We start from the raw sequence: 21,531 nt of genomic DNA, 5'->3' as shown, positions 1-21,531 counted from the left end.
AAAATTTGTAATGTTCTCCTCCTTTGACAAATGGAAAAAAATGTGTCAATTGTGATTTTTAAAACAGGTAAGGTTTCAAAAATCAGCATTAGAAAAATAAAATTACTATACTTTTAATTAAGAATGTACACTTTATGTTGTTATAAAACTACAGTGGAAGTTTATTTATATTTTAAATATATATATATAGATGCATATATTGAATTATATTATTGGTACATTCATTATTTTCATGCGCTTTTTAAGTATTAATTCAATCATTATTCATGTATTAAATTTTCTGAATTTTTTCTCCAACAACTACTGGATTATTGCGCCTGATTTCTTGTGCTCCTAGCTCCCTGTAGTCAAATGAACAATTATGCTTGTCAGAGTATCTGTGGATGCCGCAAAACAAGCCACCACAACGGCATTCAAAACCTGAAAGTAAAAGAATGTAATGAAATATTTGATATTTAAATTTAAAGAAACTTCTATTACACAAAAAAATCAATGATGTTTATAAGTTAAAAGATAAAATTCAGACAATTTTCTAAAACTAGAAATTTAGTTCAAGGGATATTATTAGGAAAGACAGTCCTGAGATAAATAAATTATATAAATATCAAGATATTTATAAGTTGAGCAAAAAAGAAAAAAGTAATTAGAAATGTTATATATATATTTTAAATCCTAATAGTCAGAGAAAATTATAAAATGTAAAAATGTAAGCAAATTAACTGTTTTATTTAAAAAAAAAACGTTCCAGATAAATAAATCTGTTTTCAAGAATAATTTATCAATTCTACTACAATAAGCAAGAAAACATGCCGATAATGCACATCTTCACATGACACCCTGCCTTTGACATCAGTTCCACAGTGGCAGAATATCATATGGGATGAGCAAAAGAACAGATTTTTATCAGGTCTCAGCATGTTTTCTCTGTACAAATATGATCTTTCTTGACACCTATTTTCCCTAGTAATCTAGTTATCTGCCATCATACTAATTAATTAATTTTATGATATGATGTGTATTTATATCGTACAACTGGAGGCTTTGTCTCCTGCTCTCTTAACTCACCAACCCCCAAATTTAACTCATAACTGTCATTTTTTTATTTAATTATTTTAGTTTCCATACTAATTATAAATTCACTGAAACAAAAAAATCCAATACTTATATATTATACATGAATATATAAACAATATATAAATATATACATATTGGAATGTAATAGATTGAACTTCAAGCTTTATCTCTACCTGTAAGACCGACTTTTTTGCGGCACATGGCACATCGGTTTTTCTTTTTAGATTTATCTTTATCATCGTCATCATCTTTTTTACCATCATCCATGAGACTGCTGTCATTAGAACTGCATGCCAGACCATTGTCCATCTTTAACAAAAAAAAAAATAATAAATATAAAAATGTTTTAACTAGATTAAACAAATTTTTAGTAAATAGAAATTTACATCTTTTTTTGAGTCTGTGGGCAAAATTGGTGAGACGGATACAGGTGGAATCTGCAGCACTGGTATGGTAGGTATAGCAGTCTCCATCATACTCTGAGCGGAGACCGAAGGTGGCGATGGAGCTGTTTGTGGTGGTGTCTGTTTCTTTTTCAGTGCTTCTTTATAGCACAGAGAGCAAAGGCCATCTGTAGATGGATTACCATAGAAGCCACATCCACCACGACACAAAGCCTGCATGGAATTGGACTCTCGCTCCATTGTATTAAGAAATAGTTTTTTATCGTTTAATGATAATCTGAACGGCTTTTGATAGCCAACAGAAATTATCTACACGAAAAAAAAAAATAAGCAAACATTAGTTACTAAGTAAATAATAATTTTACTGGTCTTTAGCATTAATTTTAATAAGATTGAAAATCACCAAGGAATATACATTTATTTCAATTATTATCATATTTTAAATATTATAATCATATTAGTTTTTAGTTATTAAATATAATTTTATTAAAACTAGTTCTAAATGTTGTTTAAATATGTTTACAGTATAAAGTATTAGGTATATAATAAATTATAATAAACTTACGAATAATGCAATTAAATAAGTAAGTAAAACAGTGCTTTTCAAACTTTTTTGTCATGAGACCACTATATTTTGTGTAAAACTGTCAAGGGCTCTTTAATCAAATTTTTTTTATATATATATATATAAACACTTAAGGTCTAAAAAAAATTGGTATTTAATCAAATAAAATTTCATGGCCATCCAGTAATAAAGCCAAGACTTCCAGTTTGAAAAGAAGCACTGAAGTAAAAGATAAATTGAAGATAAAAATCAGATTTAAATATTATTTTAGTAGTTTAAAAGCTTAACAAGCAATGTTTTAGTAAATACAAAAGAATTAAACTACCTATGTAATGGTAAATTACATTTTTTAGTACATCATACATGACTATGAATTCATTGATATAACACACATTAAACAAATCTCAACATTAATGTAAAATTAAAAATATAATTTAAACAATTAAACTGATAAAAGATCCATTTTATGTGATTTATATATCAATATAGTATACACGAAAGACTAATGTCATAAGGAAAAAATATAAATCTATTAGTAAAATTTACTTACAACTTTTTGTGTGAAACTAACCAGGGGTACACACAGAAATTTTTCAAAAGGGGTCTACATTTTTAAGTGATTTATTATTAATACTTATAATTTGGTATGTTTTGCCAACCGAACATGGGAGCTGATAAGCAGTGCATATTATAGTAGTGATCGGAGGATGTACTGCAGTCTGGTACATTCAGTTCGATATTTTATTATAATATACCTTTATGAAATAAAATATCAATTCAACTATATTGTAACCTTAAGCATTCAGTTAATCAATGGGTGGGAAGGGGTCTAGACCCGGACCCCCCTTAGGTACGCTACTGGAACAAGCCCCTCATAATAATTTAAGGTGAATTATATTTTTTAATTCTACCTCCCGAGTTAAGCTTAAAATACGCTACCCACAATACCTATAAAATATTCAATAATATCATTAAAATAGATAAATGGTGTTGGCGTTAGTATACTTATAATTATCCTTAGACTCGCAACTTAATTTAATCAAATATATTTCTAAAGCCAAACTTATGTTCTTCGAAAACGATATACACATGTTATCCAATGAATATAAAATTGAAAAAAATTGTCAGTTACATTTGTTGATCATTAAACAAATGATAGTTAATTCGTGTACAATAATTTAACAAATTAACTTAGAATAAAATATAGAAAAAAGGAGAAAGCTTCGCAGTTTTTAAAATTTTAATGTTGATAAAAATGAATTACTTATTTTAATTAAGATAAATTACTCCTCATCAAAAGTTTTATCTTTGATACAATATTAAGAAAAAACTTATTTTAAATTTGAAACTTAACAGTATGATTAGTCTATTCAAATATTCAATTTGTATACAGTACTCAAACTATACATTAATTAACGGTGTTCACGTGATTACGTCAAAACAAAGATAAATTCTAGATTAACGTATTACACATTTTAGGTGTTATTACGTATTTATATTTTATATAACATTATATATGTTTATGGGTAACAGTGTCCTACTAAGTAATTGCTATACGTTCATGAACATTGAAAGTGGTTATTTTCTGTCTTTGTCTATCACACGCAGAATATGGTAATTAAGATAATTATTAATTCTATTTTTAATGTAATAAGTTTGGTGGATACAATAAGAATTTGTAAAAAAAAAAAAAACATTCAATACCAAGGTTTCAAAGTTTTTGATTTTTTTTTTCCGAAAATTGAAGTGCATATCACAATGTTTTAATTTATACTCTTTTAAGATTTGAGTAAAATAAAAAATGCGGGAATGTATTGTATTTACAGTAAATTTGACTATACCATTATAAATCTGGATAAATAGTAAAAACATGGATATTATCTATTAAAATCATTTTTACTTGGGAATTCCAAAATTATTGTAAATATAGTATATTATACGACTTTTGTTCACGTAGATAAGAGAAGTTGTTTATAAAACAAGTTGATAATCAATAAAAAGAAAGTCTTGGTATATCCTATATAAATATATTATTAGGATAAAAACAATAAAATATTCTTAAATAATTTTAAAGTAATTAATAATTTAAAACTAATAGTGATTGTCTCCATGGGCTTTTTCGCTCACTAGTTTAATAACATTGTTATTAAGATACAGAATATCTCCATTAAAACAAATAATACTCTTGAGAATATGCAGACTGTTGATTATTAACAATGGATTTTTGATTTGGCCCTATTTTGACAACATCTTGATCGATTAATCATTTAATATTTAAACATAATTATTAAAAATATAGATAATTAACTATTGATTTATGAAAATTAATTTAATGAAATTCCAAGAATAAATTCAAATCAAATAGTTTATGCGGAAATCATAATAAATTTATAAAAAAACAGACCTCTAGACACTAGAAAAACAAGTCCACTGCCAAGAGTGAACTATTAAATTACCACAAGTAGCGCTACAGTCGCGTCCGTTGCTACTTTAACCAATGGTAGTATATGAAACAAATAGTATCTACGTTTTTATTTTTAAGTCAAATGGAATCACTAGTCACGATTAATATATCTATAATTTATAAATTATAAATTGAATAACTTGTATAATTATGTGTTCAATTCTAAATTGTATTTAAGTAAATACCGTTATCCTGTATGCATATTATTAACATACTATATATTTTAACAATTATTATAATATTAAATTACTAATAGGTATAATATCGAATACATTTTACATAGTATAAGGTTTATAAATAGTATTGTCATTTCACTATATCCAGTGTTCATAAAACACAATAACACAGAAATGTTAAATTTAATAATTTACATATTTATTAATGATAAATAAAATGCAGTGCAGCAGATTACTCTTTTTAGGAAATTATCTTAATTTAGTATTTTTACTCTATTCATCATAGATACATTTAATAATGAATAATTTAAGAATAAAACAAACTTTGATTGAATTGAAAATTAACCAGTTATATATTATAATGTTATCCTTGATATAATCTAAGAATAACATAATTAAATAAATATAATATACCTTTGGTGATTTTTAATATATTTATAAAATATTTAAATCATACAAAATTATAACAGTTAAGAAATACCTTAAACGTCACGCAAGTGTAATTGCTAATTGGTTTATCACAGGTTGTGAAACAGACGAATAATATTGCATTATTACTTTGAAATGAATGTCACGAAAACATTGGTTCTTGGATGAAGAACATCTGAAAAAAAAATTTGTTAGATATTATCTATATTTTAAGTATTGAAAAATCAAATTGATTTAGGTCCTAAAGGCTAAAATTAATAAAAAAATTTCTTGACCCTAACAGCAAACACATACTTTATAAGCCTATATAATATACATAAAAAGTAGTTTAAAATGGAGTATACCATTCCTAAAATATTTAACTTTTTTTGTATTATATGAGTTTTGATTTTATAAAAATATGAATTTTGTTTAAATAGCAAAACAAATCTTATTAGAGATCTGTAAAACTGTGTGGTTGATTCTATATTTTAATTAATACAACTGCCATTCAAAGTTTCAAAAATCTACTTAACCTTGCTTAGAGATTAAAAAAAAATGTACAGTCTTATAATATATGGTCTACCAATTACTAAATATAAATGATTCACCAAAAAAATTAGTTCAAAATTATAGCATTAAATAATGATGCTTAACCTTTAATATATATAAAATAATTCTAATAAAAATATTTTAACAGATTGACAAATAATTAAAATCATTTGCTGTAAAATGTGATTTGTCCCCTAAGCGTACCAGTTTCATATAATAAGGCTAATTTTTGAATTTTAAGGAAATTATTTATTAATCAATGACAAAAAACCAAAACATGGTCAAAAGTACTATTAGGATATTGATAATTAAAATAGTAAACAAATGTATAAATAATATTTTATATCAGTTGTCTTAATTAGGATGACAAGACTTAATGTTCTACAAAATGTGATTAATACTTAATTTTTCTCTTAACCTATTTTATGCTTCAAAACCATAATATATTATTTACTCATAAAATAATCTACAATAAAAAATGAATTTTAGAGTTTTGAAATAAGTGCTTACAAATAAATTAATAGTTTATAATAATATTATTAACAGATTTGACATAATACACATCACATACGAAATAATTAAATACTAAAATAATGAAAAATATTTAAGGTATAAAAAACATGAAACTTACAGTCATTACTAGGGCTAAGGACTTCTAGGAGTTTGCATGTTTTTCAATAATCATTCAAAACATAGTTAAGTAATATAGAAATTTGTTTCATGGTAATACGAGTTCATATTTAAAATTTATAGTTGCATATTTTGCATATTTGACCATTTTTTAATTATAATTGCATATTTGAGCATTTTTAATATGAAAATGGTAGTTTTATAATTATTTAAATATTTTATACAATCACTTTTAAATTTAGATCGATTTCCTAGACCAGAAATATTACATTTATGGTTTTATATATATAATTAGACATTAGTATTGTTTTTCTTGCTGAACGCTCCCACTGTTATTTATGGGCTATGGCCTTAATGGTATACCTCACACGTGATTCCTGACTAGAACTCGGGTGTTAGAAGAAAATCAATTATTTATTATGACAAGTTTTTTTACTCTAAATTAAAATTTTATTATTTATTTTTTTTGTGCATATTTTAATAACATATTTGGTAATTTTTAAAGGCATAAATGCATACATATTTTAAGGTTTTTTAGGGAATGAAATCCCTAGCCCTAGTTATTACTCATTATATACAAATTGATATTTTATATATTTATCAGTTCTGTTCTGAATTTTAAGCTACCTAACAAATTTAATTTAATATCAAACTATTTCAAACAAAATAATAAATAAATTAAAATAAGACATTTTACAGTATTCAAAATCATTTACATAGAGAAGAACTAAAGGCAGTGAACATTAATACTTATCTTCAAAGTATATCAATTGTCAAAAAACATATATTTTTTTTTTTTTATTAAAAATTATTTGTATATTTAGTGTGATAATGTATTAAAGTTAAGTTGATAGCATTTTTCATAGATCCAGCACTATAATATGAAATATTTTTATTTTACTATGTACCGAGTTATATATTTAATAGATTTAATAATGTTTGGACACCCTCATATCTTTAAAACCCCACAATCTAAAAATATATTTTTACATTTGTACTATTTTTATATATTGATATTATTTTCTGCCCACAATCATAGAGATATAACATTGTCCAAAATAGTATATTGAAAATTTACATTAATATATATTCAATTAGGACATATTTGAAAACTAATTATTGGTTATAATTTCTAGAAGATGGTTGGTAGGTATCAACTTACTACACATCAACCATGCAACAACTTATTCCAATAATTTAAGAAATTTTTTACTAAAAAAAAACTTAGTGATAAACAAATTAATTTGTCATAAAAGAATTCCCAGTGATGAATTTCCAAATGTCCATCAATTCTATAAAATTTTAAAATTATATTTTATTAGAATATCTAATTACAGTTTTATACTAACGTACTGCTAGATATATATTTATGATAATGAGGGGAGAGGGGAGGAGTTTGTGTAGTATATTATAAGATTATTTGACAAGAAAAACTATCATGCCTCATGGAATAGTCTGATTTTAATAATTTGTTTTCTAATTGGAAAAAAGGAACTCCCTACACTCAGCATTAAATTTTTTAATTTATTTCAAAGAATGAAATAAAATATGTAATAAAAAAACTGAGTTCAATACAGACTGCAAAACATTTTCCTTTATAAATAAAATTACAATATCAAACTTATTTAATTCTACAAGTTGGGATCATTATTTCCATGGTGTATTTTTGAGAATATAATAACATTAGCAGTGGGCGTTTTCAAAGTAAAAAAGAAATTTAATACTTACTATCTTAAAAGTTCAAATCAATCAAAATATCACTGATGATGTTGTAAGAATTATTATCTGAAAGAATAATAAATTGCCCTTTAAACATTTTTTTTTTTATTCAAATTTATTAAATAGATAGGAAAAGCATAAACTACACATAAATACAAAAAATAATCCATAGCTAATATTGCTTGTGTGAACAATGAGATAACATTAGAATAATGTATTCTATACACATAACACTACCAACACAGAGCACAATATTTTAATATATTATTATTATTATTTTTAAAGAAGAACCACCAGCATATCTGTTGTTAATATACTATTTAAATATTACGTTTTGAAGTACAAGAATTTGTACAGATCATTACGAAATGAATAAAATTACGACTAGACCGGTCTAAACTGACCATTGTCGAGTAAAATAAAATGCCGAATATTTCATCGAACGAAAATCTTAAGATAAGCATGTGCAATTTATTCTCGACGGTATGGAACAATAACCATTTATTACGCACGTTCATAATAACCTTTATGCAATCGACGAGATTACCACACCACACCACACGCACAGGCACGACGTGTGTTCTTTGTTTAATCATCTTTGTTTCATCTGTCATTGGTCACTAGCCATACATACACATACACACACGGAGGTCATTAACGGGATATAATCGATTGAAAAACAAAAATGTCGTATTATTCCGAAACTATCACACATTTATACAACTCGATTGTCGTTGGACGAGGAGATTAGACTAGTGGACCACACAATCGTGCAAAGCAAACGTTCGAAAATATTATTACAGTTGTGGCGGATTGAGTTCAACAGACCGCCGAACATAATCGCAGCACTAAAAATTGAGTGAATACGTATATAAACGCAGTGGTCTGTAGCGACTTAGATGCGTCTTAAAATACACAACAAAGCAATTGCGTCGTCGGCTCCGAGAGAGGAAGTATGAGCGAGCCAATTGAGTATACCCACACGGCGGTAGATGAAACACACTTCCTAGTTGCAATTAATATAGTAGTAATAATAATATTATAATTATTAAAATAATATATAACTGCAATAGACAGGTGTTCACGATGGACGAAGAAAAGCCAACGGGGTGCGTTAACGGCCAACGGTTCCGCAAGAAAACCGCCGAAAACAAAAACGATTCTACACTAGATAATAGCGCACATACACAACGGTGACTACGCAATCCGTAGGAATCGGGGGCTTTTAACCTAATTTGCATAACATTAACACCGTCAACAACCTACCCGTGGCCAAGAGTGGGCGCTGCGGTGATTGTCGGGGGGGGGGGGGGGGCGGAAGAGAAATTTCCTGTTTTCCCGATGGTAAAAAACGGGCTCCGACCGAACGGAGACATGAAAATCTACAGACGAGACCCATGAGAAATCTACGGGCCAAAACAGAACAAACAACAATGACGAGTGCAGCGACAATGGATTTATTTATGTAGATCGTCAAGGACGTATGGCGTAGCGAGTTGGCCTCGCCACCACCGCCACCGCCTCATCCGTCGACAACGTCGTAGCCGTAGTACCCGTCGGATAGGCGATGCAACCGAAAAACGTCGAATTTTTCACGAAAAACCCACGACTTACAGGTCGGAAAACCGTGACGACGGAGACGTGCGCAACGTTATAAATGGCGACGACACCCGGGAGGAAAAAATTAAATATGTCCGCCAGCGCGGCACAGTGCGCGTACGTGTACTCACCAATATCGTCCTGTTCGCCAATTCCGTCCGACGTAAAACTTTGTTGCACTGTTCTCACTTGACGACGAGTAAATTTAATTTTAGATGGAAACAAAAACAATACAAAAAGAGACACTTGCGACGATTCCGCCTGCCGAAACGACTGTTCGGAGCGAGTGCGCACGGCGGAGAGTAACGCGGCGATACGTATGCACTGTAGCGTCGAACGGGGAGCGGAGAAAAAACTATACGTACATATATATATATCACCACGGAGCCACGCAACACTCGTCGAACTCGTCGGGCGAAATGACGACAAATCAGAAACGCGTATGATATCAGTGGTGGTGAATGGTGGACGGGACGACGACGACTCGCACTGCACGCACAATAGAAGGATGCTCCACCGAGCATGCGCACACGCGCAATGACTCGTCGTTTTCCGTAGTGGGGAATGGTGAACGCGACCAGTGTAGCCGAAAACGGGGAATAAAACGTGAGCTACGAAGCCGTCGTTTTGTATACACCGCACGCACGACGTATCGGTGTGGCAAAATAACGACCAGGCCACCAGGGGTTCCCAATATTCCCATTATGACGGTACAACTGCGACTGTGGTGGTGGTGTTGTTTGGGAGGAGTACTGGAGAACGGAACTACAATCGTTGGTTTTATTTAATTCTTATTTCTTTCGTTTTTAACTGGGCTGCTGTTCACCGATTTACGACGATGGGCATTGATGAAACGGCTAGAAATAAATAAACGGACGGAAAGTAGCCTTGGAGGAGATGATAAACTGATGTGGCCTTTAAATTTATTATTTATGGTTAAAGCTGATCGTGCACGTCGAGTCGACGCATACGCGCGTTTGAATACAATGGCGTTGTCAACGAGGCGTTTTTGTTCAATTATTTTCATCGCGACGTTCTCATTTAACTCAAGAGCTGGACGATCGCGCAAAATCCCAAAAAACCGTTTACTCCACATCGGAACGGTTTCTCCCGGATTTCGTAATCGTACAATGAGAGTCATAGGTACGTCGGTCGAGTCGGAAAATCCAAACAAAGTTAATGAGCACCGCGTGCACTATTAAAACTCAAAAAAATACATTCTCCACATATCTCCGTCACGACCGAGAACCCGACATGGTTAAAAAATAAAAACACTGTACGTCCAATAAATCTGTTCTGATATCAAACTTCATGCGTTCAAACGTAATATAAACGTCGTGTCAAAGGTCACAAATCGCGACGTATCGATTTATCGTAAATAAAATATATATTTGCAACAACGCATAATATACACATACATATATATATATATATGTGTGTGTGTACACTATGCACGCGTGACATCATCATCGTAACGTCGCGAGCGACGTCACACGACGGCTTTGTTCGTTTGTTGTTGTTATCGTTGTAATAGTGGTAGTAGTAGTAGACAGTAGTAGACGGTTGTAGAGTACTACTCATATGACCATATATAACCCGACCGAGATCGTTTCCGCGGTGCACACACACACTTATACCGTTGTAGTACGTACAGCGTCTTTTCCTGATAATATTATACACCACTGCTGATCTCGTCCGGTTTTTTGCCGACTCACACACGCCGTGACGTCACACGATCCCAATTCGCATATTTGCGTCCGTGTGTGTGAAGGACAAGGGCGTGCATCAGGCTGCGGCGAACGTAGCCGCGGACTGCGGAAACGTGTGTCGATGCGCGCGGCGGAGGCGATTGGACGACTACGCCGCGGTCGGTCGTCGACGACGTGCGTCTGTCGTTCGGTGGCCTGGGTGTTTTAAGTTTTTTTTGAAAATAAAACGACCGTGTTCGGCGGTCACCGTCACGATCGCGTCACTCCGACGAGATGAACATAATTCTAAAAAAAAATGCCTTCACGACGAAAACCGCGAACTACTGTAACATCTGTAACTACGAATGACGCGTAGACCGCGTACAAACGGCAAATATTGCATCGTTTTAAGCCCACGCCGCTGTTTTCCTATGTCGCGATCCAAGTTTTATTGTTTTTGTTTTTTATTTTTGTATTCAACGCATTTTTTTTTTACATCATCATTCCCTTGTTCACGCTCATTGCGACGTCCGCGTTTTTAAATAACACATCGTAGAACTCTGAATGACCGTTCCCCCGTCGAACTAGGACGCTACACCGTTTTCATAATAATTGCTCGGTTTTTTTCGTCTTGACACCTAACGACTAAACCGTAAAATACGATAAACAGAAAAAATCCTACATGGTAAATCAATAATTTGAATGCAGGATTATAACTTGACTTTAAAAACCAACTTAAAATTTATGACCCGTTGTAAAAAATGTAATACACTAGACACTTGTCTTGTGGTACAACATTCTTTTCCGCTGGATTGGTGTTGTTTTGCAGTTCGATTACCTACTTAGATTGGCCATGTTATACAGAATTCCGGAGAACCGGATTTTCTTTTTTTTTTTTTAATGTAGACATTAATAATGCGTAGCTGTAAATTTGTAAAAATATTACGTATCTATTTTTTAAAGTTACATTTAAATAAATAAAAAACATTATAAACATTTCGTTTTTATCTTTATTTAGATTTTTCTTTTTATTAATATTTATTCAATATTTCTATAAAATTTTGTGAGTAGAATTTTTTAGTTCGAAAAGTTTTATCGGTGTATGTGCCACAGAATAAACGAAATTCTTTTAATTTTGTGAACGAAACAAAAGTTCATTAAATTAGTAGAAAAGACCCATACAAACTAAGGTACCTAGTTCAAATTCCACAGTTATATAATAAAAATCGTAAATATAGTTAAAAAAATTATTTTAAGAATTTAATAATAATATATTGAAAACTTTTTACCATTTTCTATACAATTAGGTATCGATAATTTTATTTGAGTACTTAGCTAAGTAAACTAATTTGTATTTTACTTTTAATATAAACCATATGAAATAATTCAACAAAAGTCTAATAAAAACATAATTTTAAATATTTGATTATGCTTTTATATAATAATATATGTTCTTTATTTAATTTATTTATATAATATTCAGTAATTTCATGATATAGAAGAGTACGAATATATTATTTAACTACCCGATCAGTTGGATTATTTATCTAAATTTGTAGGTAGTTAAAATTAGAATTATACAAATCATAATTTATTTAGTTTGGTTTTCTTTTAGTTCTTATCATCCATATTCCATTTATTTACCAATAAATCATTAGAATAATATAAGAAATTATTACTTCCTTGAAAATTATATTGCCTTATTTAATGTCAACAACATCAAATAGAAACATTAATTATGTTTTTGTTGGGACTTCAATCTTTATTGAATATATTAGTTTTCTTAATGCCTAAACGCTAAATATTATACTACATTACTGCGGACTACGGAGTGTCATGCGTGGTTCGCGTGACAACCGACCAATAATTTTTTGCAAACTAAAAGAATTAAGAAATGTACTTGATAATACAGATAAATCTAAATCTAAGACTATAAAATTCTGAAAATAACTGATTATTACTTATTATGAAAGAAGGAAAAAGTGATTTAATTAACTTCCAAGACCCCTCTTCCTCAGCAGCCAGCCTACCTTTTAAACAACACTCAAGTTAGTAGTAAGTACTAAGGGGACTAGTCTCTATTGTCTTATCTATTACGCACACGAACTATAAATAAATGTAAATTATTAACTGTAGTTGTTTAGTTGTGTCTAAATTTTCTGATAAAGACTCAAGTACATAATTATTAATTAGTAATTAATCAACTATTTTTGTTACACTCTGTTGTCTATAGTGTGTGATGGTAGGGAGAGGGGTAAACTTCGCATTGTCTTCCCCTCCTTATAAATATATAATTTATATTATAATAGTTGTTTTCATATATATTATAGTTTTTTTATGTATAATTTTAAAAACAAATTTCACATCGGGGAGTTAATCATTTATGATATAATATGTATACATATTATATAAACACTAACACAACTGAACTTGATTCTTGAATAGTTAAAAAATTTAATTTACATTTACCCCCTCCCACCAATCATACTCATAGCTGTGCCACTGGTAGTCTTAATAGTAATTACTAGCCACCAGGTACTGGGTAATTATTTTAATATATTACTCAATGTATATAACACATTTTTTATTACATCAAAAATTATTGTTTTTGTAACTTTTAAAATTTTTACTCTTTTGAAAACTGCAAACATTTTTAATTAGGTACATATTGTTTTAAAACAGAATATTTTTCCATGATTTCCAAAATATAGAAATCAATTACAAATATAAAAATAAATACTAATTTCAAAAGCGGAGTTGAGAAGTACAGGGATATTATAAATACCTAATAATTATTAACAAACAAAAAAGTGTTTATATATTATTACCTTATAAATTATAATAGCAAAAATAGTTATATTTCAATCGTCTATATAATAGCAAATTAATAAATAAATGAATTTATAAGGTATGAGAATAACAAAAATAGTAAATTATAAATGTATAATATGTACATCATTTTATTTTACATGTTCATAACATCAGCATCTGTAACGAAAAAAATAATAATTAAATAATTTTGAAAGTCGTGTCATTTTTCTATTCCAATTAAAATACAATTCTATTGCACTTGACAATTACAATATCAAATTGTCATAATATTCATATATGAAATATATACAGTTTTATTAAATGTAAATACTAGAAATTAAGAATTATCAAATTATAATTTTATTATTTAGAAAATATTATTCAATTGGACGGTAGAAATTGAAGGACAATTTGGATTTAAATAAAAATGTTACAAAATGTTATTGCTAAAAGAAAAATATAGTCAAAAGATAAGAACAGATAATGAGCCATGATCTCAATTAAATCAAATGTATACTTGTGTAAACTAAAAATAAACTATGTTTGAGTTAATATTTCTACATGAGTACATAATAATATAATATAGCACTCACTAAAAAAGACAAGTTTTATCCCTTTATTACATTCTCTCAAACAATAAGATAAATTCTATTATAATGATGACCATTGACCGTGGTGATCAATCATGCTCAGCTTTGATTTGAGATAATTAACTTTTCTTGTAAACAAAAATTGTTGTAAATACCTTGTATGTATTCTACTATGCAATTTACATATTTAATAAAATAATAAAAATTATAAGTACATTAATAACAATAGTAATCTTAATAAGTTATGAAAAATTTTAACATAATAAAAATTGTTTTATAGGAAATATATAATATATTGCATATATTATTATTAATTATATGAATTCTTTGTACCTATGTTGTATATTTAATTATTAATTAATGTTCATTGAAATAATGATATAAGTAAAAGTAGATAGATGGCTTTTAACAATATGTTATCTAAATTTTTTTAATCTTTATTAATTTTTAGATTGCATTAATTTATTTTATTTCAAATAAATGTGTTCAATGAGGTAGATATTCTATTTATTAAAGTACATAACTATATTATATTATTAAGATAATTTACAATTAAGTTATAATAATTGTTGAAAGCCAGAACCAGAAATGTTTATTATTTTAATTTATACAAACAATCTATGTTAAAATCTATATTAACAAACAATGAGACCTAAATACTTCATTCATTAAAGCTTTAATAACACAATAATTATTAAATTCCAAATTTTATAAGAAATAAAGAATACAATGTTAATATAATTTAGGCTATAAAAATTAAATAACATATTTTAAAAATATTCCCATGGTACATATTTTTGTAGAGCAGTCATACATTATTCTCCCTCAAACAAAATTAAAACAGAGAATTAACATTTTCAATATTATAATTTATAAACATATGTATATGATAATGTTCCATAATTTTTACAATAATCGGGTTTCACTTATAATATGGGTAGATTTATTTCGGCAGACTATAGGCCTAGCCCATTCTACAAATTCATCAATTAGAACTGGCCATGCTCCTTCTTGGTCATAATCTGTCATTTCTTCATCAATGACACAAGAAAATTCTAATAAAAGATTCCACGTATCTCTAGGAATTGATTTATTGTGGTGTTCCTATAAAAAATTATGATTCATGGATTTAAAAAATAACAAAATATATGTCATCATTAAATAAAACAATAACTTGTATTTAGTGAATTATTATTAAATACAATAAATACTATCAGATAAGAGTTATGATTGCCTTTAATCATTGATTTAAAATTTTCTTTCATGTGAATAATTATAACAAAACCATTAATATAAATTAAATTATGTATTGTTTTAATTTTAATTTGAAATACTTACTCTAAGAAACTGGCACCATAAATCAAGGAACCTGAATCGGCCCACAAAAATAATGTTCCAATAAGTAATAGCCATATCAAGGTCTAGACCTTTTTGACCTATGTTCTTAGCATAATTGAATGTAAAATAATAAAAATCTTTAAATTTTGATGGATCTGAAAGTTCTCTCTCTAAAATTGGTAATCTAATTTTTAATTTCTCTATTGAATCAGACCTAATAAAAATAATAAAATAAATTATGCATTTTTATTTTGTTAGTATATAATATGTTAAACTTTTTCTATCGATAAATTAATTAGACATCATTATTGTATTTATTGCTGAAAGACTAATTAATTGTACACACCCTAATTTATATTTAATTTATTTAGATGATAAACAACATTTTTCAATGGATAGATATTTTTTTTAAATAAATCTTGCAATATTAAAAAAAAAGGTATTTAAAACTTTTATTATTAAAAACTAAATAAAAATTATAAACCTTATTCAAGACCGGAGATTAAATATCTCATATTTATAACAGAAACACTAACATTGTGTTGTGATATTTTTTATTTTGAATACTAAGATATGAATATTCTTTACTTTTCTAAGTTATTTCTAATATTTTAATTTCCCTAGAAATACCTTGTATACAATGTTAGTCATATAAATATAATAAATGATGAAAATTTAAAAAACAAACTCTATAGGATTGAAGCTTACAGTTGAATCACAACTCTACACATTAAACACTGACATAAAGTATTAAATTACTTATCCGTCAGTATTTTATTTTTTTTTTTATTATAATAGCTCCCAATATTTAAATGAATACTGTTTAATAATTACAACTATAGATAAAAAAAAAAAAAAAAAAAACAGTGATTACAAATAATACAACTGAAAACATAATTACATAAAGAATCCAGCAAACTTAAATATATTAAGAATAATAAGAATAGAAAAGAAATTTTAAAAAACTTGAGGATTCATCGAAGTATTAATGATACTAAATAAGAAATTAAATAAATTTAAATAGGGATTAAAGTATGGTGGGCTCATTTCTTCAACATGGCGAGCACAAATAAGTCATTTAAGAAAAGTAAAAGACTGGAATAGAAAGTAAATTGTGTCCTAACAGTCTCAAAAAACAAACAATATGAGATCTAGACCAGGGGCGGACTGGGCCACTGTGCTACAGTGCATTTGCACAGTGGGCTGGTGTCGTGTATTATATCCATAGGACCAGTGGTGGCTCGTGGGTTCTTAAAGAAGTAGTACACATCCAAAAAAAAATATAATCAATATTATTAATTTCACTAAAAGATAAATTGTGTGAATTCCAAATCATTTTAACAGCCCATCTATTTCTTAAAGTTTTTGATTCTATCGGACATACATCGAAATATTTACAGTCAAGTAATTTAGATCTTTTAGCTGTTTGGTTAATGGTAGAAAATACAATTGATGAAATTGGAAAAATAAATTTTGATACAATTGTCATTGAAGCAGAGAAATTTTCACAAAATATGAATGATAAATTTACAAATTTTGAATTTAATGATAGTATTATTGTGGAGGATAATAAGACATAAGAAGCGCAATTATGATGAAATGTGTTCAGATGAACCTATTATAATCCTATTGATAAGTTTAGAGTACAAATTTTTTAATGCACTATTGATCAATTAAGAACCAGTTTTATTAAAAGATTTTCGAGTAATAAGGAAATTATAGCTGATATTCAGTATTTATTGCCAAAGAATTTTCAACGTGCAAAAGACAATAATCTACCAGAATCAGCATTAAAAAAATTATCAAAATTATCGTTAATAAACCATCAGAAATTAGTGTCTGAACTGAACCATTTTTCAAAAATATATAACAATATTGCAAAGCCTCTGAGTTCAAATACTTCAAAAATGTATAATGATGATGATACATTTCAAGATAACCAAGAGTGTGACTATGACAACTTTATACTAGATTGGGATAAAATAGATTCAGAAGTTAAAAGCAAAATATATTAAAATATGTTTTTTTATATTTAGTGAAAAAATGTTTGTCTTTTTTTTTAGTGTGTGAAAAATCAAAATCATGCCTAATATGTCTACAAAAATTAATATACCAATTAAATATGCATTCACCTACATATTGTAACTTGTATTCTGCAGTTGAATTTGTTTTAACGCTCTCTGTTACACAGGTTAACTGTGAAAGAGCATTCAGCAAGCTTAAAACAATTAAAAACCATTTACGATCCTCTTTAAATCAAGACCATCTCGAAGCATTTATGTTAATGTCTATCAAAAGAGATATATTGGATGCTATTGATTTCCGAGAAATATTAAATATAATAAAAAAGTTTTCATCATTGATGAACCAAATGCTATCAGTGTAAAGACCAAAGTAAATTATATAATATTATTTATTTTATGTATAATATGTATGTTATAATTAAAAAATAATGTATAATAATTCAAAATAAAAAATCTTACTATAAATTTTTTTGGGGTACATCAGTAAAAGTTTTAATTTTATAATATATATATTATATTATATTTTAAGGAGAATCAAACGTAAATCACAGTGCAAAAATAATAAATTGAAAACTAAAAAACATTAAGAGATTAGATGTTTTTTTATGCTATTATGTTAGGGCCAATTTATTTTTACAGAACAGTGGGCCGATTGGGTCCCAGTCCGCCCCTGATCTAGACAGGAATTATTTATGAAACTATTGATGGAATTACAGAGATTATAGACCTATATCATGTAATAAAGTCAAGTGCAACGTATTTCTAATTGATTTTAAATCCATCAATGCTATTATTAAATTTTTTAAATTATAAAAATAATTACATTTTTTGATGTAATAAGATGTTAATGAATGATTGCAACTAAAAAATATTTGTAGCTTTCCTAATCTTAAATTTTTGCAAGATAAAATTTAATTATCATATGAAATTCATAGTAAATTACATTTAAGATTTGTTTAGTAAGAATCAGTGGTGTTGATTTTAATAAATTTAAGTGAAGCAAAATCAAAATCTTTACATACCTACTCACAACTGAGGATTTTAACATATATTATGTTAATATTACATTATTTTAACATATTATATATGAAGAGATCGCTTCAGTTCATGTATAGGTTTGGCACCACTGGTAAGAATAATTAAAAAATACCATCCAGTTTTAACGTTGTTAATTATATTTATATTAAATTAAAGATATTAATTATTAATAAATATAACTATTTATTTACCCCATTTTACTCATTCCACTTAAAAATTCTTGTTTAGTGAATTCACATTGAGCTGCTGCTTGACATTTCCAAGCAATTATGAGCACTAATATTGAGTCTGGAGGTAATTTGAGTTCATCTAGTAAACGCATAACACCTTCAACATTAATTTTGTTTGGTTCAGCTGGATCTAAAACAATATATAAATGATGCTTGAATAAATAAACAAATTATATCTAATCAGAAATAGACATATATTATTAATTTTATGGAAAAATGTTAAAATACTAAAAGACTTATTTAAAGCAAAATATATTAGTAATGAATAATAAACTTATGAGTATCAGATAAAGTTGTGTTAAACAAAATTATACAGTAAAATAAAGTTTATACAATTTAAGAATGCCAATATTTGTGATCATAAACATAAGCAATTATAATAAGAAAACAATTTTACCACGATATTTAGTGTACATAGCCTCTAGTTTTCTTTTATCAACTATAAAACCTAATTGGGTGTTGATTTTTACAGTTTCATATTCATGTGGATTTTGAAAAAAGTTATCTGACGCTTGTTCTAATTTCCAGTCATTTTTAGCTAAACAGAAAATTGCAACACTTTCAGATGCTTGAGTGAATGTCATAAATTTTTTCACTTTATCCTTCTGAGATGATTTTAATTTGTTCTGGAAATTAAACAAGTAACAACAAGAAAATGAATAGATTATATAACGTAAATATATGTACAAATAAAAATGAGCTTTTACAATTAATACAATTTTAAATAGGATTATAAGTAGAAATAAAAATAATAAGTTAATTTAAAATTGTATCATATGAACTATAATCTATTATTAGTTACAAAGGTCGCTTACCATTTCGAAATAATTTTAGACTATATATTAAAGTTATATTTTGCAATGTAAAATTGATGAAAAATTGTAAATGTCCGATATTTTTAACTCACGTTTTGACATATTTTGGTTATTAATTACTATTGGAATTTAGAATGATATTAAATAATACATAAGATACATTGATAAGTAATTTAAACTATTGTGGCTTATAAATATTTGCAAACTTATAACAAAATAATAAATAGTAACAAAAGAAAACAAAAAATATTTTTATGAACAAATTTTAACAGTTCAAGTGATAATCTGTAATTATAATCGTTCGTAACAGTGTTGGCAAATGTATCACATATTTTTCTAGGGCATTCGCGTTGAAAATATTGTTAGCCTGTATAATTGTTTATGACTTCTTCCTTAGATCATAATATTATTGTACCCATCTACCTATTATTAATCATACTATTATTAATCATATAATATAAATATTTATATTAGGTATAATAAATTTATGATCTCTATTCTAATATTTAATATAACATTAGGAGTATTATGACTTTTTGACTTTGGTTATCATGTTATTCACGTCTTAATTATTTTATTATAAACCATTCATTACACGATGTATTAAAGATCTTATTTAATATTATAGAAGATTCACTGATAAAATTATCTTACATTATATTAACCTATGTATGTAAATAAAAAAAAACTTTATTTAATATTTTATAATACTTAAGAGAATGTTAGGGTACTGTTTATTTTCTCTCTCTGGCCCACGCCTACCATTGATAAACTGCATTTACGTAAAATCATTTTTTGATGTTTTTGAGTACCTAACAAATTGTAATAAATGATCTTTAAAATTGTTTTGAGACAATATTTAAACAAATCAATATGTTACACTCCCAAAAATATTATTTTCTAGAATTTTTGTTGTAGATGGTTTTATTTTAAAATTACTCAAAAATATAAGTAAAAAAATAATGATTCTGCGTAAAGTGAGTTTTGACGTTTTGTCCGTATTACGCGTGAACTAAAGAGAGTTAACAAGCAGTGCACGTTGGTCGCCGACATCCTTTTAAATAATATTTATAAAGACTACACTGAGATTTTTTTTTAACATTTATTCTAAAAGTATTGCATAATGCATTAAGTTACGTTTTTTCTTTTAAGCATAATGCATATGGAAATTTGAGCCAAGTCAGGTAAACTACCAGAACCAGATAGTTCCCGTAAATGTGTTTATGAACATCACCGAAGGCATATTGACCATACAGACATCATAAGCGAGAATAAAATATTAATTAATGTTTATGGTATGATCGTTGACGAAAACCTTACGAACGAGTAAGTGAGTGAGTGAGTGATGTCTTGATGGAGCTAAAAAAAATCTGGAGATAAAATGAATTAAAATGAATTTTTTTAAT

At 27.6% G+C, this 21,531-nt stretch overlaps 2 protein-coding genes across 2 annotated transcripts; both read right to left on the bottom strand.

The window, feature by feature from the left end:
* Positions 1-205: 205 nt before the first annotated feature.
* LOC112602850 (AN1-type zinc finger protein 6) lies at positions 206-10,045 on the bottom strand. The gene is made up of 6 exons (XM_025351183.1): positions 9,723-10,045; positions 8,002-8,058; positions 5,165-5,287; positions 1,461-1,787; positions 1,248-1,383; positions 206-420 (listed from the first exon to the last, which is right to left on the bottom strand). Exons 4-6 carry the CDS (start codon positions 1,716-1,718, stop codon positions 272-274), a joined length of 543 nt encoding a protein of 180 aa, XP_025206968.1. The 5' UTR covers positions 1,719-1,787; positions 5,165-5,287; positions 8,002-8,058; positions 9,723-10,045; the 3' UTR covers positions 206-271.
* Positions 10,046-15,281: 5,236 nt separating this feature from the next.
* Positions 15,282-20,164, bottom strand: LOC112602906 (DCN1-like protein 1). Its single transcript, XM_025351259.1, has 5 exons — positions 20,126-20,164; positions 19,708-19,936; positions 19,272-19,440; positions 16,019-16,232; positions 15,282-15,784 (listed from the first exon to the last, which is right to left on the bottom strand). Exons 1-5 carry the CDS (start codon positions 20,126-20,128, stop codon positions 15,587-15,589), a joined length of 813 nt encoding a protein of 270 aa, XP_025207044.1. The 5' UTR covers positions 20,129-20,164; the 3' UTR covers positions 15,282-15,586.
* Positions 20,165-21,531: the final 1,367 nt, after the last annotated feature.

Source organism: Melanaphis sacchari, unplaced genomic scaffold, assembly GCF_002803265.2.
Source record: "Melanaphis sacchari strain LSU unplaced genomic scaffold, SCAv2.0 Contig91_pilon_pilon, whole genome shotgun sequence".
Classification (NCBI taxonomy): Eukaryota; Metazoa; Arthropoda; class Insecta; order Hemiptera; family Aphididae; genus Melanaphis; species Melanaphis sacchari.
The sequence above is the reverse complement of the archived record's forward strand: the minus strand, read 5'-3'. Positions and strand labels throughout refer to the sequence as shown.